Here is a 24,257-nt window from a genome sequence, read left to right as displayed (position 1 = left end):
GATCACCGGTAGTAGATAATCCCAGGAAGGGGATGATCACGGTGAAAATAGGGATCACGTAGAGGTAGAGAGTTTCTCGACTAGTTTCGCTTCGTCAAACTAAAATTAAAATTAATCAATAAACATTCATCAGTATTGACAATAGAAGAGGTTGAGCTGAATATGCAAAAACACATAGGGCCAGATTCATGTAGGGCAGCGGCGGCGTAACGTATCGTAGATACGTTACACCGCCGCAACTTTTCATCGCAAGTGCCTGATTCACCAAGCACTTGCGATGAAAACTACGCCGGTGGCCTCCGGCGCAAGGCGGGCCAATTTAAATGGGCGTGTGCCATTTAAATTAGGCACGCTCCCGCGCCGGACCTACTGCGCATGCTCCGTTTCTTAACTCCCGCCATGCTTTGCGTGCCGTGACGTCATTTTTTGAACGGCGACGCGCGTAGCGTAATTCCGTATTCCCGGACGGCTTACGCAAACAACGTTCTTTTTAAAATTTCGACGCGGGAACGACGGCCATACTTTACACAGCAATACGATTGCTGTGTAAAGTTAAGGCACCAAAAAAAAGACTAACTTTGCGACGGGAAACTAGACTAGCGGCGACGTAGCGAACGCGAAAAACCATTGGGGATCGCCGTAACTCCTAATTTGCATACCCGACGCTGGTTTACGACGCAAACTCCCCCCAGCGGCGGCCGCAGTATTGCATCTTAAGATCCGACAGTGTAAAACAATTACACCTGTCGGATCTTATGGCTATCTATGCGTAACTGATTCTATGAATCAGTCGCATAGATAGAAACAGAGATACGACGGCGTATCAGGAGATACGCCGTCGTATCTCATTTGTGAATCTGGCCCATAAAGACCAACCTTACACTGAAAGCATTATAGATGATGTACAATTTGGGGAACAAAAAACATTGTGCTGCTTACCTAAAACAAATATCCCATCAGCTCAGATGCCAAAGTCACTGTGAGGAGAGGTCTCCCGCCGCAACCAGGGGGGACAAATTGGAGATGGACCTATTCAACTAAATATATACTGTATTTTCCGGCGTATAAGACGACTTTCTGGATGCAAAAAAATGCATCCAAAGTCGGGGGTCGTCTTATACGCCGGTGACAGTCTCCGTGCTGCGAGCGTCAATGATTTAAAAGCCGTTCCTTCTCCTCAGAGTGTCCTGTGATAGGCGGAACACAAATCTTCCCAGCAGCGCCTCTGTTCTATGTTCCTCCTATCACAGATGCTTTCTCATCCTCGGACGAGATGAGAAGACGTCCGTAAAAGGCGGAACACAGAACAGAGGCGCTGCTGGGAAAATGTGTTCCGCCTATCACAGGACAGTCTGATGAGAAGGCGCGGCTTTCAAATCATTGACGCTCGCAGCACGGAGACTGTCACTGCCTGGTAGTCGATTCAGAAAATTGTGAGTGATTGCACTGTTCACACAGTGGGGGGGGCAAGTTCAGGCACAGTGGGGGGCAAGTTCAGGCACAGTGGGGGGGGCAAGTTCAGGCACAGTGGGGGGGGGCAAGTTCAGGCACAGTGGGGGGCAAGTTCAGGCACAGTGGGGGGCAAGTGATGGCACAGTGGGGGGCAAGTGATGGCACAGTGGGGGGGCAAGTTCAGGCACAGTGGGGGGGGGCAAGTTCAGGCACAGTGGGGGGGGGCAAGTTCAGGCACAGTGGGGGGCAAGTTCAGGCACAGTGGGGGGCAAGTTCAGGCACAGTGGGGGGCAAGTTCAGGCACAGTGGGGGGCAAGTGATGGCACAGTGAGGGGCAAGTGATGGCACAGTGAGGGGCATGTAATGTAATGTAATGGCACAGTGAGATTTGAAAAAGCCTATTTCTGTCAGCGGTTCTGGCTACCCCTCAGCTTCCAGAAAGACTAGTAGGAAGGGGGTAGTCTTATATGGCGAGTATATCCAAAAACCAACATTTTTCCTGGAAAATTAGGGGGTCGTCTTATACGCCCAGTCGTCTTATATGCCGGAAAATACGGTAATAGGCGAGTCATGAGTGAAGCCGTAAACAGTATGTGAATGGGGAAGTGCAAGTGAATGTGCCAGTGAGAATATCAAACCAATCAGTGAAGGAGGGGGGGGGGTTGAATGTAGGGGTGTGAGGGGGAGAAGGGGAAAGGGAGGGAAAGGAGGGAAGGGGAGGGGAGAAAAACAGAGTTGAATTTCACACATTTGCAAGAGGCTCCTGCTCTGGACTTGCACAATATCACCAATGTGTCAAGTGCAGAGGGCGAATATAGAAACAACCGTAGGCAAAATGTATAAGGTGTAGAATTTGCAGCAGTGAATGGCAGTATACAAAAGGAGCCAAAGCCAAGGCTCCTTTGTAAACTGCCATCCTAACTCTATAATTTTGAGAGTCTCCAATTTGGAGCATATATAGCAGTGGATAAATTGAGGGCAGGCTTGCCTGGAGGGAGCCCATTCTTCCTTAAAGGCACAGGGACATATTGGATGCTGAGCAATAGCACAATGACAACTGAAGGCATCGAATGTGCCCCCATACCAAATTAGCGAACAAGCTATACAAAAAAATGGCAACCACCCCTTCAGCTGTAATTGTGCTATCGCTGGGCGTCCAAATTGTCCCTGTGCCTTTGAGGAGTGGGTTCCCTCCAGGCAATGATGCGTGTTGCCCTTTCATATGCACCATACTGCCATCTTTTTTATTATAGCTTCATAATGTAAATGGTCTAAGCACATAGAGTCATGCTCGAAAGTTTGCATACCCTGGCACAAATTGTGAAATTTTGACATTAATATTGAAAATATGACTGATCATGCCAAAAAATGTTTTATTTAAGGGTAGCAATCACATGAAGCCTTTTATTATCATATTGTTTTTAATCCTTTTAATCATAGTCAATGAGTTTGTTAGCTCTCAGGCCCCGTACAGACGACCGAACATGTCTGCTGAAACTGGTCCGCGGACCAGTTTCAGCAGACATGTTCGGTCGTGTGTAGGCCCGAGCGGGCAGGATTCCAGCAAACATTTGCCCGCCGGGCCTTTTCCCAGCGGGCAAATATTTCTGGACTTGTTTTAAAACAGCCCGCTGGAATCCTGTCTGTACAGACCTACCGTACATGACTTCGACGCATGCGTGGAAGCATTTAACTGGCAGGGCCGCCCACGTCGCCGCGTCATCGTCGCGGCAACGGCGCGGACACGCCACGCGTATTGTTTACGCGCGGATTTCTGTATGATGGTGAGTACAGCCACCATACAGAAATCTCCGGGCATACATGTACGGTGAAAACGGTCCGTCTGTACGCGGCATAACATGGATGCACTAAGCAAGCTAGACACAGACGTGAGGAGGTAGAAAAGAACAGTCAAAGGACCTGCGTAACAAGGGGATGAAACTTTAGGAAGATGGAAAAGGATATAAAAAGATATCCAAAGCCTTGAATATGCCAGTCAGTACTGTTTAACCACTTAAGCCCCGGACCAATACGCAGCTAAAGGACCAGGCCCCTTTTTGCGATTCGGCACTGCGTCGCTTTAACTGACAATTGCGCGGTCGTACGACGTCCTTTTTTCCCCACAAATAGAGCTTTCTTTTGGTGGTATTTGATCACCTCTGCGGTTTTTATTTTTTGCGCTATAAACAAAAATAGAGCGACAATTTTGAAAAAAAAATTGCAATAAGCGTTTGATTGGTTTGCGCAAAAGTTAGAGCGTTTACAAAATAGGAGATAGTTTTATGGCATTTTTATTAATATTTTTTTTACTACTAATGGTGATCAGTGATTTTTTTCGTGACTGCGACATTATGGCAGCCACATCTGACACTTTTGACAAATTTTTGGGACCATTGTAATTTTCACAGCGAAAAGTGCTATAAAAATGCACTGATAACTGTGAAAATGACACAGACAGTGAAGGGGTTAACCTGTAGGGGGAGCTGAAGGGGTTAAGTGTTTTCTAGGGAGTGTTTACTACTGTGTGGGGGCGTGGCTTTGCGTGTGACATCACTGATCGTCGTTCCCTATGACAGAGAACAGACGATCAGTGGCAGTCACACTAGGAAGAACTGGGAAAGGTTTGTTTACACTTACCTCTCCCTGTTCTTCAGCTCTGTGACCCGATCGGGTCCGCGGGCGCGGTCACGGAGCACAGGACCACGGAGCACGGACCACAGCTGGGCTGAAGAAAACTATGAATTGAAATGTTGTTTGCTGGCAATTTAAAATGTATAATTTTTCTCTGTAAGGCCACGGGGCAGATCTGCTAGCTCAGCAGGAGATTGCTCCATTGATCCCGCTGAGCTGGTGGATGACAGGTCCATCTCTGTTCATTGTGCAAGGACAGACCTGTCAGAAGCCCGCTGTCCTGGGAGATCGGATGAAAACAGAAGCACCTGACGATTTTCATCCGATCCGATCCACGGACGGATGGTGAACGTTTCATCGTTCGTCTGTTTTGAGCGGATCTCATCGGATCGGATGGCAGGCAGGTGTCAGCAGACACATCTCTGACATCCGCCTGCTCATTCAAGTCAATGGGTGGCCCGGTGGGATCCGCCTGCAAAACAGAGAGTGGGCCCCATTGCGTAAAAGGGACCTTAACTACTTGCCGACTAGCCGCCGCAGTTCTACGGCGGCAGGTCGGCTCCCCTGCGCGAGAGCCCGTAGCTGGCCACTAGGGGCTCCTCCCCGACTCCCTGCACGTGCCCGATCGCCACCGGGCACCCGCGATTGCTCGTTACAGAGCGAGGACCGGGAGCTGTGTGTGTAAACACACAGCTCCCGGTCCTATCAGGGGAGAAATGCCTGACCGTCTGTTTATACAATGTATGAACAACGATCAGTCATTTCCCCTAGTGAGGCCACCCCCCTACATTTAGAACACACCCAGGGAACATACTTAACCCCTTCCCTGTCAGTGGCATTTTTATAGTAATCCAATGCATTTTTATAGCACTGATCGCTATAAAAATGCCAATGGTTCCAAAAATGTGTCAAAAGTGTCCGAAGTGTCCGCCATAATGTCGCAGTACCGGAAAAAAAATCGCTGATCGCCGCCATTACTAGTAAAAAAAAATATTAATAAAAATGCCATAAAACTACCCCCTATTTTGTAAATGCTATAACTTTTGCGCAAACCAATCAATAAACGTTAATTGCGATTTTTTTTTTTTACAAAAAATATGTAGAAGAATACGTATCGGCCTAAACTGAGGACAATTTTTTTTTATATATATTTTTGGGGGATATTTATTATAGCACCCTTGCTCAGTGGTTGTGAGGGTCTCCTTGCGGGGGTCTTATTGGAATCTGGACACAAAATTCAGTCCCCCACACACATACTGAAAATGAGCATGGAGTACATCATACTTCTGCTCATTCACTAATAAAATGTAACCAAAACAATTCAAACATAATTTATTTAAAAATAAAATCCCTATATGTCCCTCACTGTACAACGTTAATCCATAGTCATTCATTATGCCTGCTGACTCTCCAAAATTAAAAACCTGGCAGACCTGGAGCATGTGACTGACCTCACCGGGACTACTCATCGATTGACAGCTCCCCAAGCTGCCTTCCGCTATATAAGGAGAAGGGGTGGGAATAGTGGTGAAATCATTGACCAAATATGGCTATTGACAGCGGTGTCACTGTTATCCCCACCACTTTTCCAAGGCGTTCTGGTTATAAACGGCTATGTGCTAGAGACTTTGGCAGTTGCTAGAGATGCAGCAGTTTGATAACTTCTGCTTCCTTAGACATATTGGGCCAGATTCACGTAGCTCAGCGGATCTATAGATCCGCTCGATCTACGTGAATTAAGATCCGCTCCCGCAAGTTTAGGAGGCAAGTGGCTAATTCACAAACCACTTACCTCCAAACTTGCGACGGCGGATCCTAAATCCCCCGGCGGAATTCTAATTCCACGGCTAGGGGAGTGTACTATTTAAATCAGGCGCGTTCCCGCGCCGATTTAAATGCGCATGCGCCGTCCGGGGAATTTCCCGGTGTGCATTGCTCCCACTGACGTCACTAGGACGTCAGTGGTTTCGACGTGAGCGGGACTTGCGACGCGCGTGTTCGTGAATCGGCGTACGCAAACGACGTTGAAAAATTCTAATTCGACACGGGAACGCCAGCTATACTTAACATTGGCTGCGCCTGCTAAAAACAGGGGTAAGTATACGATGGGAAAACCGCTACGGAAACGACGTAAGAACACTGCGACGGGTCCGCGTATGTTCGTGAATTTGCGTATCTCGCTGATTTACATATTATTTATCGTAAATCAGCGGGAACGCCGGCGCCATTTTTAAATTGAAAAAAAGATCCGACAGTGTAAGACAGTGTAACACTGTCAGATCTTAGCCCTTTCTATGCGTATCTGATTCTATGAATCAGGCGCTTAGATAGGACCAGTGTAAGTCAGAGATACGATGGTGTATCTGTAGATACACCGTCGTATCTCTTTGTGAATCTGGCCCATTATTTCTATATAAGATACTTTGCTACTGATAAACAGGGGGCCACAAGGAGAAGGCATTTACCCAAATGCCCCAGCAGCCAAAATTTGGTCTAAACTTTCAGTATTATGAGATTTTGTGTCTGCTGATGTGTTTAATTTGTGTCTGAATCATGATGATTGTTAGCTAGATTCAGGTAGAGTTAGGTCGGCGTATCAGTAGATACGCCGACCTAACTCAGAATCTGCGCCGACCTATGTTTAAGTGTATTCTCAAACAGAGATACGCTTAGGCCTTGTACACACGACCGAACATGTCTGCTGAAACTGGTCCGCGGACCAGTTTCAGCAGACATGTTCGGTCGTGTGTACGGCCGACCGGACAGGTTTCCAGCGGACATTTGTCCAGCCGACCGTTTTCCGGCAGACAAATGTTTCTTAGCATGCTAAGAAACATGTCCGCTGGAAGCCTCTCCGTCGGACATGTTCGGTCGTCTGTACAGACTCACCGTACATGTCCGATCGGCCGCCATCCCTCGCATGCGTCAAAGTGATTCGACGCATGCGTGGAAGCTTTGAACTTCCAGGGCCGCCCACGTCGCCGCGTATTGTTTACGCACGGATTTCTGTATGATGGTGTGTACAACCATCATACAGAAATCTCCGACCTGACATGTCCGCTGAAAACGGTCCGGCGGACCGTTTTCAGCGGACTGTCCGGTCGTCTGTACGAGGCCTTAAACATATCTAAGATACGACGGCTTGCGCCGTTCTATCTTAGGTTGCAATATTTAGGCTGGCCGCTAGGTGGCGCTTCCATTGCGGTAGGCGTAGAATATGTAAATCAGTAGATACGCCTATTCACGAATGTACGCCCGGCCGCCCATGACCCAATTCTTCTTGTTCTATAGTACATTTACGCCGTTTACGCAACGCATTAGCAGGCCTAAAGTTATTCCATCAAATAGATGGAATAGTAATGTTAAAGTATGGCAGCCGTTTCCGCTTCGAAATTCGAAAATTTAACGTCGTTTGCGTAAGTCGTCCGTGAATAGGGATTTACGTAGTTTACGTCCACGTCGAAATCAATAGGCCCGTGCGGCGGACGTAGCCGCAATGCAGACTGGGAAATGTAGGCGCACGGCGCATGCAAAAAAAAAAACGTCAATCACATCAGGTCAAGCCTCATTATCATAAAACACGCCCCCTCAGACAAATTTGAATTAGGCGCCCTTACGCCCGCCCGCTTTAGGCTACACCGCCGTAACTTAGCAGGCAAGTACATTGTGAATCATGTACTTGCCTCGCTAACTTACGGCGGCGTAGCTTAAATGCCATAAGCTACGCCGCCTTTAAAGTTGCGGCCATCTCTGTGGATCTAGCTATGTGTCTCTGCAGACATATTTGTGCTTGATTCTATATAGCACTTATCGGGTCTGTGCTGATATGTTGCTCGTTTTGGCACTATAGCATTAACTGTGTTTCTGTGGACATGTTAAATGGGACTGATCACAAATTGCATTAGTTTTGTTTTGATTAAACTTCTGCATTATCATGATCTTGCTATTATAATATTGTGAGTCTTTGTTATTCAGTAGTGTATTATTAATATTATTATTCAGGATTTTTAGTGCACAGTTTGTGCAGCTCTTTACAGAATAAAGGATGGCTATACAATAAATGAAATATTGCCCATGTATTAGAAGAGAGGCATGAACCATTGATTGGTTGAAGTGGATGGATATGTGGCTTTTTTAACCTGACACAGTATTAGATTTTCTGCAGATTTTTGTCTTCAGATTTACCAAAACCATATATTCAAACCTTAATGCCACGTACACGATCGGTTCATCCGATGAAAATGATGAAAATGGGCCGATGGATTTTTTCATCAGATATCCGATGAAGCTGACTTTCCTGACGCATTCATGGCAGCACACACTGGGTTGTGACTCCGCCCCCACAACCTGACAGGATTGGTTAGCTATAAATCCGAAGAGGAGACACCCGGCATCATTTTCTTTTTTTATCCTCACCTGACAAGGACGTATAAGCTTGCCTCCTACCGCTATCGCCCCAGCAGGTTCAGCCTCTCCTGTTTGGAAGTCCCCCCTGTACAGTCTCTAATAGAGCTCTATGGGGGGATCCCCGCTCTGGTGGTCTCAGGGGCTAAATCCCGGCAGTATCCTGGCAGTTACAAGCTCTAAATGAGCTTAGAACACAGGCAGTGGGCCACCTTCTATCCAGGTATTTCTATCATATCAGCTAATGCACCTGTAGGCTTTCCCTGTGTGTGGTATTGTTTTTCTCACATGTTACCTTGTTCCAGCTGGGTCTGCTGGACTGTGTAGTCCCATGCTTCCCCCCCCGCTCCTCCGCGTCCCCCCATGTGCTTTGCGCATGCGCGCAGCGTTCTGATGACGCTGGCAGCTTCCCTCGCCCTCATCCAAAATGGCGACAGGACGCGCGCGGCGCTACTGCGCATGCGCGATGATGTCATCAGCGCCGCGACGGCGGCGCCGAATTTAAAAAGTGCTTTTTGCTATTTTCCTTTCCTAAGGCTGCTGCTCTGCCGTTTCTTCCGGGAATTTCTTCTCCTAGGTATCCAGCTCTCCTCCCCTTCCAGGCTTACCTTATTTTATCTCTTTTTCCTTTTTTTAACTACTCTTTTGCTTTCCTCCAGCTCCTATCTGCTGCTGTCTCTGCTCACTCCATGGAACCCACTGCCCTAGCAGACCACTTCCAACAAACAAGGTATGGAGGCCATCAGTAGTGGTAAGTACTGAAGAGACAAAAGAGAGCCGGCCACTGAACACTGCTTTTTGTTGCAGTCCCATCAGGCCCAGAGACGCATGCCCACGACGCAGGGAAAGATCCAGGCATGCATCAAGCAGGAGGTCCCACAAGAGTCGGTCAAGATCATCCTCCCGGTACCACCGATCAAGGCATAGCCGATCACGCCACAGCCGCTCCCGTCGCAGCCGGTCCCACCGCAGACGGTCTCCCTCAGTGCACCGTGAACATTACCATGCCCGTCCTGCAGCAAACGCTTGCTGGGTATGCGGTGCTACTGCAATGCCAGGAAAACTAGCCTGTCACTCCTGCTTCAATGAAGCAACAAAGGAAAGGGAGACGGATGCTGGAGTCGCTTCTGATCGCACAAGAGAACCTGCGCAGGAAGCAGCCTGGTCCATGGCCCCTCTGGCCTGCGATGAGCCCACCCCGGGCACCTCTTCAGCCTTCAGTCCGTATGCCCAGCTGGCAGGAACCTTTCCCGATCAGGAGGAGCATGACATGATGTCAGGCTTTGATTTTAGCCTGGTCGAACCCTTTGCACGCTCGGTTAAGGAGGCCATAGGCTGGGAAGAGCCTGTGGCGGAACCACCGAAGGTTGGGAAATACTTCCCAGAATTAAGGAGGGACCCCGAGCTGTTCCCATTCATTGAGGAATTGGAGGACCTCATCAAGGACGAGTGGGAAAAACCAGATAAGCGGCCTGGTATGTCCAATAAACTCGCTAAGTTGTACCCTCATCAACGCTCCCATCGTTGATTCATCCCTAATGCGGCTCGCCAGGCATGTCACATTGCCTATAGAAGACGCGGTCTCGTTCCGAGATGTTCTCGATCGCAAGATCGACTTGGAGCTAAAAAAAGCTTACTCGTCGGCAGGGGGAGCTTGCAGACCAGCTATTACCACGGCGGCTGTTGCCAGAGCCATTTCCACATGGGCAGCCCAGGCGGAGAAGGCCCTCCTAGAAGGTACGGACCAAGGGGAGGTGATATCCTCTTTACAGGAGATCAGACTGGCAGGCGACTTTGTGGCAGGAGCTTCAGTAGACGCCATTCGCTCCACGGCTAGATCCATGCTAGCCTCTGTGATGGCCCGCAGAGCCTTATGGCTGAAGCCTTGGGTCGCTGACACAGCATCAAAGTCCAATTGGTGCAAGATACCGTATGATGGCACACACTTGTTCGGCGCTAAGTTGGACTCAGCGATCTCCAAGGTCACTGGAGGAAAGTCGGGGCTTATTCCCTTGGACAGGAGGCCTAAGCCTCAGAAGGGTCCCACCTTCAGGCGTAACCTTCCGGACAGGTACAGAGAAGCCAGAACCTATCGCCCCGGCAAGGACTTGAGGAGAGATTGGAGAGATTGGAGATCTACTCGCCCTCCCTTTGCAAGAGCTCAGAAGGCCAAGGCCATTACTGCGGGGGACCAACCAAAGTCCTTTTGAAGTTTTGCCTGCCCACCCAGCTCAGGTGGGCGCCAGGCTCAGGGCTTTCGCACAAGTTTGGTCAGAGCACATAAAGAACCCATGGACTCTTTCCACGATCGATCAGGGTCACAAGAGGAACTTTATGGGGGCATTACCTCACACCGTCTTCCAACCCACCAAGATTCAGTCTTCTCTGGACAAGAGGAAGCTTCTCTTTCAATATGTTTCAGAGCTTATTCTGAAGGGAGCAGTCGTAGAAGTTCCTTCGCACCAAAGAGGCAGGGGATTCTATTCCCCTCTATTTTTGGTCCGAAAGAAGTCAGGGGACCTTCGGCCCGTTATGGACCTCAAGCGACTCAACAAGAGAATTCAGATAGAAGCTTTCTAGATGGAAAGTCTCCAGTCTATTCTTCTGGCAGTGAATCTAGGAGATTGGATGCTGTCAGTGGATCTTTCCGACGCCTACCTTCACGTACCAATTCATCCTGCTTTCCAGAAGTTTCTACGCTTTTCCATCAGCCAACATCACTTCCAATTCCGATGCCGAACGGTAGGCATCTCTTCGGCACCCAGGACGTTCACAAAAGTCCTCCTACCTCTCATAGCACTCCTCAGGGAGAGGGGGCTCCGGGTGCATCACTATCTGGACGATATCCTGCTTTTAGCAGCGAGCCAGGAGACTCTGCTCCTCCAACGGGAGATCCTGATCTCTACCCTTCAGAGTTTCGGCTGGCTGATCAATTGGCGGAAGAGCAGCCTGCAACCTTCTCAAGTGATGATATTCCTGGGAGCAGAGTTGGACACCGAACAGAACAGGGTACAGCTGCCCCTAGAGAAGGTGGAACCTCTAGTTCGGAAGGTACGGAATCTACTGCCCTCCCAATTTGCGTCAGCCAGAGTCTGCCTCAGCGTGCTGGGCTCAATGTCGTCGACTATTCCCATGATACAGTGGTCCCAATGGAACATGAGAACCTTCCAGAACACCTTTCTAAGACAGTGGGACGGAGTTTCAATGCACCAACACATCAGGATCCCCAGCCGAGTGAAGCTTGCTCTTTTGTGGTGGATATATCCTCCCAACCTCAGGAGATCCAGACCTATAGCTCCTCCGAGCCCGGAGATCGTGACATCAGATGCCAGCGAGAAGGGCTGGGGGCTCACTACCGGGACCAGACAGCCCAGGGACCATGGCACTTCCCCGCCAGGGGCACAGTTTCGAACATACTAGAGCTCCGAGCTGCGTTCCAGGCACTCTTAGCCTTCATGCCTCTGCTGCAGGGGAAGACCATTCTAATCCGGATGGACAACAAGGTAGCGGTAGCTTATGTCCAGAGACAGGGCGGTAATCGAAGCCACACTCTACTAGAGGAGGTTCACCCCATAATGGAATGGGCACAGGCTCACCTATTGGACCTGAGAGCAGTTTACGTTCCAGCGGCACAGAACACGTTAGCCGACTTCCTGAGCAGGGAAGTTCGTTCAAACAACGAGTGGTCTCTGAACCTCCGGGAATTCTCCATTCTGACGGAGACATGGGGGACCCCAGAGATCGACCTGGCAGCAACACCGGCAAATGCCAAATGCGCAAGGTTTCTTTCCAGAGTACCCTTTCCGACAGCAGAAGGGACAGATTGCCTTCTTCATCCATGGAACTTCAACCTGGGGTACATCTTTCCCCCAACTCCCTTGATAGCAAGGTTTCTATCTCGGCTCCGAAGGTCATCAGCCACAGTGATCGCAATAATCCCATTCTGGCCAAGGAGACCGTGGTTCACGACTCTCCTGCAGCTCAATACCCGGCCTCCAATCCACCTACCGGTCTCAGCAGACCTCCTTCACCAAGGTCAGCTCCTCCATCCGGCTCCAGACAGACTCCACTTGACAGCCTGGAGGTTGAGAGGGCTAGACTTAGGGAGCAGGGATGTTCCCAGGCAGTTATAGCAACCTTAATGCAGGCCAGGAAGGTCACCACGAACACTGTCTACACCAGAGTCTGGGAAAGATTCGCCCACTTGGCACAACTCAGAGGTTGGAATCACGCCTCTCCGGATCCTTACCAGGTCCTGGAATTCCTGCAAACGGGAATTGACAAAGGCCTGAGCTCAAGCACCCTAAAGGTACAGATCTCCGCTCTGTCTGCCAAAACAGGCACTAGATGGGCCCTGCACCCTTTAATAGTTCAGTTCATGAAGGCATGTATTAAAATCAGACCGCCCAGGAGACCATCCTTTCCGGCTTGGGATCTCTCAGTGGTTCTGGAGGGGCTGTCCAATCCACCCTTCTTCCCACTCAACTCAATCTCTTTATGGGACCTGACCCTAAAATTGTCCTTCCTCATTGCCATTGCTTCGGCTAGGAGAGTGTCGGAGTTACAAGCTCTCATGTCAAAGGAGCCATACTTAGTTTTCCTGCCCGACAGGGTGATACTGAGACCTTCGGATCGCTTCCTCCCCAAGGTTACTTCGGCCTTCCATTACGGCCAGGATATCGTCTTGCCATGCCTCTCTAACGAAGATGGTGAACCGCATGCCTTGGACATTAAGTCTGCGATTTCCAACTACCTGTCGGCCACTATCCACCTTCGGTCATCAGACTCCCTCCTGATTATACCTCACGGAGCCCGACGAGGCCAGGCAGCCACCTCTCGGACCATCGCCTCTTGGCTAGTTAAGGCTATCGAGAAAGCATATTCCACTCAACAGCTGGAGATCCCAGAGGGCATCAAAGCGCATTCAACCAGGGCAGTGGCTACCTCTTGAGCAGCATATTGTGGAGTATCTTCGGAGACCATCTGCAGAGCAGCAACCTGGTCTTCCAGGCATACCTTTATCACCCACTACAGGGTGGACGCCGCTCTGTTGGCGACTTCTGAATTTGGCAGATCTATCTTCAGGGCCAATTCTTCGGCTCTATAAGAAATAAAATACTTTTGCATTAAACCCGCCCGACTAGCGAGTTATTTCCCAGTGTGTGCTGCCATGAATGCGTCAGGAAAACGGAAAATTGTATACTCACCTTTCCGTAATTTTCCTTTCCTGACGCATCTTCATGGCAGCACACAGCTGCCCACCCTGTTGTTCAATGATGATATTTACGGAGAATGATGCCGGGTGTCTCCTCTTCGGATTTATAGCTAACCAATCCTGTCAGGTTGTGGGGGCGGAGTCACAACCCAGTGTGTGCTGCCATGAAGATGCGTCAGGAAAGGAAAATTACGGAAAGGTGAGTATACAATTTTCCGTTTTCATCAGTCTTGCCTACACACCATCAGTTAAAACATCCGTTCGTATCAGAAGGCGGTGACGTAAAACACTACGACGTGCTGAGAAAAATGAAGTTCAATGCTTCCGAGCATGCGTCGACTTGATTCTGAGCATGCATGGATTTTTAACCGATGGACTTGCCCACAGACATTTTTTTCTATCGTTTTTTTAACCATCAGATAATTTTAAAACAGGTTCTAAGTTTTTTCACCGATGGGAAAATAAACGATGGGGCCCACACGCGATCGGTTTGTCTGATGAAAATGGTCCATCGGATCGTTTTCATCAGACGACCCGATCGTGTGTACGCGGTATTAGAGTTTAAATTTGTATGCAATCAGGCAGGCCCTTGCACTGCATGGTTTTGGTAAATCTGAAGACAAAAATCTGCAGAAAATCTAATAGTGTGTTTTGGGGCTTATGGCCCCTTTCACACTCATACGACTTGTCCCACAATTTGTGATGGCAAAGTAGCATGACAAGTCGTTTCCCATAATTTCCAATGACAACCATTTATATTAGTATGACTTCAAGTCCTTCAGACTTCAAAGTAGTCCCTGCACTACTTTGGTCCAATTTTGAAGCCGCAGTAGTGTGAAAGGGGCCTAAGTAACATTTACATTGGTATAACAAAAAAAATTGCGCTAACCCAACAAAAAGCAATAAAATAGTGATGAACCAGAAGGCTGCAGCAAACGGTGTAAACACAAATAAGATACAAAAGAAGAAAAAACTGCGCCAACAACTAGCAATCAAGCTAGATAATTAATAAACATAAAATAACCAAACATATAAATCAGTCATGTGGAAAAAGTCCCAATAGATGATAAATCTCATTGGTGTCAACATCCGAGACAAACAGCACCACAGTGAACGTTATAACATCCGTGAGAACCGCCACCACATGGAAAGCCTCTTACCAGAGTGACAGGTATAAACAGCATTAACAAGGTATGGTCTCCGTCCATAGATCAAACACAGGATCCAGATGCCCCAGGAATGAATCGTCCAAACGTGGGATCACTATCTCCTTCACAAATGTGGTCCGTGAATCATAAATAACAGAAAACGGACCATAGCATAATACCGTTTTTACCGTTTATTTTTTAAAAGAGTAATAGTTGTACTTACAAACATAGATTTCATAAAAGCATTGGTGGCAGTGAAAAGGTTAAATATCAAATGCCTTTATTATGTAGCTCACTGATTAGCGATGACATTTTGTAAGTATTAGAAGGCTAATGGTGTCAGAAGAGAAGAAATAGACTTTATTTGAAACTAATGTATTTTTGTTTTGTGACAGGAAATTTGTCTGCATGGAATTTAGCATCCTATGACTCCTTTTTTTCTAAGGTATGTTTTTATTAATGCATTTCTAACTTATGACAATGTTTTTCCATGCATTATGAGCAACATATAGACTTCTTTAAGGACATTGCAATTTTGCGCAGCAAATCAGAAGAAATTTGGGGGGGGGGGGGGAGGGGCAGAAATCATTGAACATAGTTTTATTCTGTAGCAGAAAACTGCATTATGAGAAACATTAAGCCATTTCTTTACTTTTTTTATGACCAGGAATCATTGAAACCTGACTGATAATGATTGCTCAGTGGACAGTGTCAGTAATGCAGTGGGCGGTGTCAATAGTTTAATTTTTATTTATAATTTAAAAAAAAAAAAAAATTATGAACTCCATTGGGGCGCCTTGGTGAAATATCAGGGGTCTTGTTTGAGACAGAGAAAAGGACTGAGATTCCCCAGTCCCTTTCTCTGCAGCCTCACTGGACAGTGAATGAATGGAAAGTGTTCTGTGCTGAGCGGCTTCCTGTTCATTCACAAACTGAAGCATAGTAAACACTGTTTACTATGCTTCAGTTATGAATGAATACAGTGAGTGATCAATACTGATAAATCATTGTCTTCATTCAGAAAAGGAAGAGGCCAATAAATTACATATTCACTGGCCCTTTTCTTGGCTTCCCAGAGGGGAAGCCAGCAGCACTGTGGCTGTAGGGGGGGGGGGGGTAGGGAAGCACACGGGGGCCCGGGCAGCAGAAAGCAGAGGAATAAGGACAGGAGGGATGGCATATATGGGTACCAGTCACCTGTATTTTCCTCCTGTGGCAGCTGAATGCTGGTGGAAGGGAGAGGAGGCAAAGTATACCTTAGCTTCTGCAGGAGGAAAATACAGATTGGTTCCAGTATATCCAGTCCCCACCGTCTCTCCTGTCCAGGTTCTGGGGGTTGGCAAGGAAGGATCGCAGTCTATACGTCACCTGCCCATGAACGACGAGTTGTCAACCCCCAGGTTAGGCGTCGCACAGTATTTATGTAGAGGTTTTTTCAAACGCAATTTTTTGGAAAAAAATACACTTTGATCATTTTTAATGAACAAAAACACAATATAATATCCAATTGTTGGATAAAATACAATAGATAATATTACACAAAGTAAATAGATACTTTACTATACATGTCACGCTTTAAAATTGTGTTTGCCCATGGAACGGAGCCAAACTATTGTACTTAAAAATCTCAGTAGGCAATGCTTTAAAAGCCTTTAAAATGTTACCAGTTTAGAGTTACACATGACATCTGGTGCTATAGTTATTGCTCTCCCTGTAACATAGGGTGACCAGACATCCCCAGTTTCAGGGGACAGTCCCCTGTATGAGGACACAGTCCCCGGACCAAGTCTGTCCCTGGTTTTGTCCCCAGATTGGATTTAATAGGGGGCAGGGGCAATTTCAAAGACAGTCAGTGCAGAATTAAATTAAAAATAGTAGAATTACACCCCCCTGCTCCGCCGTGCCTACTAGCATGAGGGGGTTGTATTTTTCCCATTATCTGTGCCCCTTTCTGATGATCATGTGCTAAACAGAGCGGAGGGAATATTTCTTCAGTTTCGGGCGCATGCCCATTCAGCTTCGCTTGCATGTTATTCTGCCTTGGTTTAAATCCTGGCCAGCCACCTGCCTATCTCCTTGCCTTCCCTGGTGGAGTGATCTTCCACTGCTCCCCATCCATTAGTAGCCAGGGCCCGGAGAGTAAGACTTGAGAGGCTGTGAGGCGACTGGCAGAGAGTCGCTGATTGTCGCCATTACTGGTACAGAAAAAATATGTCCCCGGATTTCATTTTAAAAATCTGGTCACCTTACTGTAACATTCATGGCACCACCTCACATGTATGATGTGAACAGCGCTGCTGTTAGAAATCACGGGGCCCCGTACAGCCTACCTGACAGGGCCCCCCAGGCCCCCCCCCCCAAATATATCAAAACAATATTTTCACAAACAAATACACTAAAATCATTATTAGCGGACACAAACCTGTGTGAATTAGGCCCGTTTTTAAATAGTTTTGAAAAAATCTTTAGACTTTTTTTAATATAATTTTTTAAAGAATGTAAAAATGTATTTTATTTGTAATTTTTTTTATGAGACAGGTAAGCCAGCAGTGCCATGGGGGGCAGTACAGTGCCATGGGGCACAGAGGGGGATCGGAAGCAGGCAGAATAGGAAGGGAGGGAAGTAATTCTGTAATTGCCCCTCCATCCGACCACAATGATTCCCTCTGCTGTCCGGGCCCCCCTTGTTTGCCCGGGCCCCCTACAGGAGGGCTGGTGGTCCCCCCCCCTATCAGCGGCCCTGGATGTGAACATCGTTTACATATCATTACTAGATGGACGTATGCATTTGCCTTTGTGCACAAGCACTGGGGAGCTTGGGAAGGCGGTGGGAGGAGTGGGACATTCTGCCGCATGTAAAATTGATCCAGCGGCTCTTTAGCTGCTCAGATTGCTTTAACTTTATTCAGCATCACCGGCTGGAAATAAAAATTAAAAATAAAGATACCAGGGTCATGATTGCAGCTGCAGCCATGGCCTTGATATAACCACTCGAACCCAAGGACATACAGGGATGTCCTAAAAATGGGCAGTGGTTAACTATCTTTATTATATAAAAATGTATGATTATATATATATATATATATATATATATATATATATATATATATATATATATATATATATATATTGTACAGGACGCCAGGGTTGGGTCCTGGACGGGTGCTATACAGCACCACTATTTGGGCTATGGTCCCTTTAAATAGCGGGAAGAGTGTTCAGGGGGTCACCCAAAGTGGGTGAAGGATTCCAGGTAAGAGTTAATCCAGGGAGGACTGGCTCGCAGTTCTTGATAGAGTAATTAGGGGCCTGGAATTCTGGAGGCTCTAAAGTGCTATTTGGGTGGGAAAGAGTCTCCACTCCTAAACACTGGGAGCCAGCACACAAGGTGTTAACACTCCCAGAGAACCACCCATTTAAACAGGAAGTTGTGCTGGAGGTGTGTGAAGGAGTGTGGAGATTGGAGTGTGGAGTCTGATAGCTGCTGGTCAGAATACAGTGAGGACAGTGCCGGCCCAAGACATTGTGCTGCCTGGTACCAAGAATGAAATGCTGCCCCCCCCCCCCCCAAAAAAAAAATGACGCCCACCAAAATGCCCCCACATCCATTATTTTATATCATGATAACTAAAGTGGACCTATCATGGCTCTATACATGTATATAGGAGTATAAAAAGGACCGGTTATGGCTCTATACATGCAATTAACCCCACAGTGGAGCGGAGAGCGGAACGGGAGGAGCAGTCGGGCGGCAATTAGCCCCACAGTGGAGTGGAGAGTGGAGCTGGCGGAATGGGATGGCGTGCAGGCAGGAAATTTGCTGCCCCCCTGAAAGTGTTGCCTGGTACAATGGTACCATCGGGTCCCATGGTAGGGCCGGCCCTGAGTGAGGACTTTTTGGAATACAGGGGGTGAAGACCCATCTACCAACGAACTGTATGTGTTTTGTTTTTACTTATTTTTGGTGCTGAAGATAAGCAGACTTTTATTTGATGCTGAAGCTAAGCAGGCTTTTCTGTTATACGTTTTTCCATGTGTGCTGAGAAAAGCCTTATTTTTCGTTGATCTATGAATAAAAGCCTTTTTATGTTCCCCAAACGGTTTGTGCACTTAATCCCACCGAGCTATAGCCCCCGAACGTCTCCCAGGAGTAAACACACGTCACACAATTAATATATTTAAACCAACTAATAACTTTACTTTGCATATGGTAAAGCAAATGAAAAGGGTTTGAATAACATATAGATTATACACAGGTATTAACACACAATGACTCTGCAAGGGCCCTTGCAAGAGTCAGCAAGTAAAGAAAGGGGAATCTAATACTAACAGGGTAATGCTATGTACCTTTTTTGTTACTTTATGCAGTCTATGCTCGCAAGCTCCCCCTAGAGGGCAGTCCTGCAGAACAGCTAGTGTAAATAACCTTTTGTCAGGCCTGGCTCTAACAGCTCCCGGATGCCTTTCAAGAACAAAATTAATGTTGCAGCCGTTGGTCCACTTTTAAATTGTAATCCGAAAGGGTAAAAGGAGGAATAAACTCAGTCAAACAGGGTATGATAAACACCAATGCGGGTGAACTGATCTCCGGTCACCGTCAGTACTATGCTGGTATAACTCTTAACTTGCTAGGCCTCTCAGTTTCAGTCATATATCAACACGTGGCTCCGGCCTATGGAGTGACACTAAGTTATAAGCTGACGTGAGGTAGAAAACTTTGGGCATGTGCCCTCTCACCAGAACAGACCCGATCCGCCTGAGTACTTCACAAAGACAAACAATCAGTCACTGCTCCGTAGCACACGGTCTCCGGTATCTGGCTCCCCACTGCTCTTCAATCGTTAGCTGGCAAACTCTCCGGTCTCCTGGAACACAGGCTGGGCACCCTTGGTCTTGCTTCTCTCTAGATGGTCGGCCTTCCGGTGGATTCAGGCCCAGGCTTCAGGCCTAACAGCTTGGCTGTGGAGCTCCACACAGCTCCGCAGAGGAGAAGATGCAGGTCCCGAGAGAGAGAAGTCAGCTCCTCCCTGTCCTTATGTAACCTCCCCCATAAGTCTGTGCTGAGGTATCATGTGCTCCAATAAGGCAGGGCATTGTGGGAAGTGTAGTCTGTTCCTACTAAGTGTCAATGGAGTCCATATCTCCCGGTACTTCTAATCCCACAATGCATAACTTTAAAGACATATCAACATATATATGTATTATGTATTAGACAGAGTGCCTTGAAAGTGATTCTGTCTTTTACTGGCAACCAATGAAGGGATCTCAGTGAAGGTGAGATTGATTCCCATGGTTTTTTCCCAGTCACTAGTCGAGCGGCTGTATTTTGAACGACTTGCAGACGAGCGATTTGTCCAACCAGGCGGAAGCGGTAGCAGGATTTTCAAAAAAGTGGGTCTCATTATTAGCAACAACACGCAGCTTAGCAGGATAGAGCATAGCATATACCACCTCATATTTTCTGAGGCGCTTTTTCACATCAGTGAACTGAGCCCGTCGACGCTGCACCTCCGCTGAAAAGTCCAGAAGGGAAGGCAAATCTCCCCAATTGGACAGGGATGCTACAAAATAAAACTGACAGGGGCTGTAACCCTCCCTCCCCTCTATCCAAAATGAAAGAAAAAAGTGTTGATTATAGTTCTACTTTAAGCACAAATTTCTGAAAATTTTATTGAGAGGACTAAGAAAATATAACCATGCCAATAGGCCAGGATACAGCGTTGCTAATATGTATGTGTGTGTGTGTGTGTGTGTGTGTGTGTGTGTGTGTTAGGGACCCCCACAAACACCACCCAATGTTAAATAAACAATTTTCTTAATTTGCAAATAAGTATCATCTGCTCATTTTTTGGGGATGTCTGCACCCCTGATAGGGTGAAGACACCTCACAAATGTTGTCACTTTCTACTTCATATTAATTCACTTCCTGTCACATAGCCAAACAGGAAGTGAGGGTAAAACCTTACTAATATCTTTTCTTGGGGACACAGAGATCAATCTAAATAGTTTCCCATTATGTAAATTGCACTCTAGCATTTTGCTGTGTACACCCCAAATTATTAGGGATCTTGGACTTTGGGGTCCATTTACTAAAGGCAAATCCACTTTGCACTACAAGTGGACAAGCAAGGGGAAAAAAAAAAAAAACGCTTTGCTTCTACAGAATTGGATGTTAAAACCATCAGTGCTTCCCCTCTGATTTTCAGCAACTACGCTTCTACTGCAGAGTGGCTTTGCCTTTACTAAACCCCAAACAAACTAATCATTTGGGGTGTACACAGCAGTGCAATTTGCTTAACCACTTAAGGACCCCTTCATGCTGATATACGTCAGCAGAATGGCACGGCTGGGCACATCAACGTATAGGTACGTTGTCCTTTAAATCCAGCCGTGGGGTCGCGGGCTCGCTCCCGCGACCTGGTCCGAAGCTCCGTGACCGCGGAACTCGGACCCGATCACCGCTGGAGTCCCGCGATCGGTCCCCGGAGCTGAAGAACGGGGAGAGCCGTGTGTAAACACGGCTTCCCCATTCTTCACTGTGGCTCCGTCATCGATCGTGTCATCCCTTTTATAGGGGGACACAATCGATGTCACACCTACAGCCACACCCCCCTACAGTTGTAAGCACACTTCAGGGAACAGCTATGACTAAGCACTGTATGACAGTGTGAAACGCGTCAGCTGTGTTTTTCTGATTTCTGCTGTGACATGTCAGTTTTGTGACCTATTTTATTAAAAAGGAACACTTTTTTGGAGTGCGGCTGTCCTAGTCTTCTTCATCCATTTTTACACTTCAGGGAACACATAACCCCAACAGCGCCCCCTGTGGTTAACTCCCAAACTGCAACTGTCATTTTCACAATAATGAATGCATTTTAAATGCATTTTTTGCTGTGAAAATGACAATGGTCCCAAAAATGTAGCAAAATTGTCCGAAGTGTCCGCCATAATGTCGCAGTCATGAAAAAAAAAAAAAAGAAAAAAAAATCGCTGATCGCCGCCATTAGTAGTAGAAAAATAAATAAATAATAAAGATGCAAAAAAAGTATCCTCTATTTTGTAAACGCTATACATTTTCCGCAAACCAACCGATAAACGCTTTATTGCGATTTTTTTTTATACCAAAAATAGGTAGAAGAATACGTATCGGCCTAAACTGAGGAAAAAAAATGTTTATATATTTTCGGGGGATATTTATTATAGCATAAAGTAAAAAATATTGAATTTTTCAAAATTGTCGCTCTATTTTTGTTTATAGCGCAAAAAATAAAAACCGCTGAGGCGATCAAATACCACCAAAAGAAAGCTCTATTTGTGGGGAAAAAAAGGACGCCAATTTTGTTTGGGAGCCACGTCGCATGACTGCGCAATTGTCAGTTAAAGCGACGCAGTGCCGAATCGCAAAAAGGGGCAAGGTCCTTTAGCTGCATTTTGGTCCGGGTCTTAAGTGGTTAATGGGGACACTAGTTAGATTGACCTGTGTCCCCAAGAAAAGACATTGGTAGGGTTTTAACCTCACTTCCTGTTCAGCTGTGTGACAGAAAGTGAAGCCAATTTTAAGATAAGGGACACAAAGCCCAACCCAAAAACACAAGCAGGGGTTCTAACACTCACTTGGCTTCCCTCAAACACCCACAATTAGAATAGGACTGCCTTGCGCTAGATTTAAGAACAGTGCTGTAAATCAGCACTTCAAGCCTGTCCGCCAACACACACCCCACCAGGCCATGTTTGCAGGTTTTCCTACATCTTGCACATGTGCTTTAAAAGACAGTCTGGACAGCAATTCTTGATAAGATAAATCCACAAAACATGTCCTGTCAGGGGTACTTGACTGAGGCTGAGAACCACTGCGCTAAAAAGGAAACAATACTTACTGCGCTGTATTTTTGCCCTTTTCTGGTGACTAAACATGGCAGCAAACATTTCATGCATACACACCAGGAAAAGAGCTTCCAGACAAATCACAAATGATTGTTGTAACCAATCAGCCCTAATTCAGCTGCAGCTGTCAAAATCTGTAGCATGAAAAAGTAACAAAAAACAAACTTCAGAATTTAAAAGTAATTGTATTGGTCAACAAAACAAGGAAAGAAAAAAAATATATATAAAATAAACAGGTTAATTTGAGACAGTAAACAGAATATGGTTTATGCTTTGGAAATAACACAATAGAGCCACAGACACAGGATTGAAACATTAGTCACAACATCTTGAGAAATATTCAGCAAAATAATGCAGTACAAAGACATCAAAGTGAGTGAACACGTAAAAAAAAAAAAACATTGACAAAAAAAAAACTTGATCAAAAACATATCTTTTGGCACAGACATTCTTGCCAGCCAGCCCCCCCACACACACAACCTGCCCTCTTTCAGGGCAGCTGACAAATGTTCTATACGCTTTATATAACATAGGCTTGTGTGTGCTAATAATGATGCAATTGAAAACACATGGACAAAGTTCAGTCTCTACATTGGGTGCGCTTGTAAGTGGGTACACATGTTAAGGATGTCGTTAAATTACTAACCCAAAAAACACGCTCTATGAGACACAAAAAGCAACATCAAAAATTCTAAGTCCCTGGGCATGCTCAGTTCACCAGAAATGCAGAGGCAGAAACAAACAAAGCTGCAATCGTGGCTGTAAGCATGAGATCTGTGTTTTTTTCCCGATCGCATGCTTTCCAGCCTGAAGGACAGATGTGCGGTCTTATTGAATTATTACGTAAAAAATAAATAATTAAAACGCCCCTGTCCCTAGTAGCTCACACTCAGAAGCGAACATGCATGTAAGTCCCGCCCACATATGTAAACGCCGTTCAAACCACACATGTGAGGTATTGACGCGTGCATTAGAGCGAGAGCAATCCTTTTAGCACTTGACCTCTGTAACTCTAAACTGGTAACCTGTAAAAAAAAAAAAAAACAAGCGTCGCCTATGGAGATTTTAAAGTCCTGAAGTTTGGCGCCATTCCATGAGTGTGTGCAATATTAAAGCATGACAAGTTAGGTATCTTTTTACTCGGCGTAACATCTTTCACATTATCACTAACTTGACTGTTTTGTTATTTTTTAACCACTTGCTGGTCAATGACCGGGCCACTTTTTGTGTTTCGGCACTCCGTCTGTCAGGGACCTGCCAATAGGCTCCGGCGTGCACGCATGCGCACACATACTAATGGTCGGAATCAAAACCAGTCACCTATTCATGTGCGCAGGCGCGCCTCTCATGCACACGGATATGTGCCAAATGCGCGCATCTGCGTGCCAAATGTGTGCGCGCGTATGCCCGCGCATGCGCCTACTACACGCGCACGACGGCGGGAACGCGCGTGTGCTCCTTAATGCGCGATTGGCGCCACTCAGCCTTTAAAAAGCTAGCAGCTGCAGTGACACTTTGCTGTC

At 46.7% G+C, this 24,257-nt stretch overlaps 1 protein-coding gene across 1 annotated transcript in view; it reads left to right on the top strand.

Annotated features, from left to right (window-relative positions):
* LOC120930475 (electrogenic sodium bicarbonate cotransporter 1-like) overlaps positions 1–24,257 on the top strand; it is a 644,541-nt gene that overhangs the window by 386,586 nt on the left and 233,698 nt on the right. Inside the window, exon 10 of the mRNA XM_040341656.1 lies at positions 15,246–15,295. Within this exon, the coding sequence (XP_040197590.1) occupies positions 15,246–15,295 (50 nt within the window). The remainder of the gene's footprint in view (positions 1–15,245; positions 15,296–24,257) is intronic.

Source organism: Rana temporaria, chromosome 3 (assembly GCF_905171775.1).
Source record: "Rana temporaria chromosome 3, aRanTem1.1, whole genome shotgun sequence".
NCBI lineage: Eukaryota > Metazoa > Chordata > Amphibia > Anura > Ranidae > Rana > Rana temporaria.
This window is presented reverse-complemented; position numbering and strand designations above follow the sequence as displayed.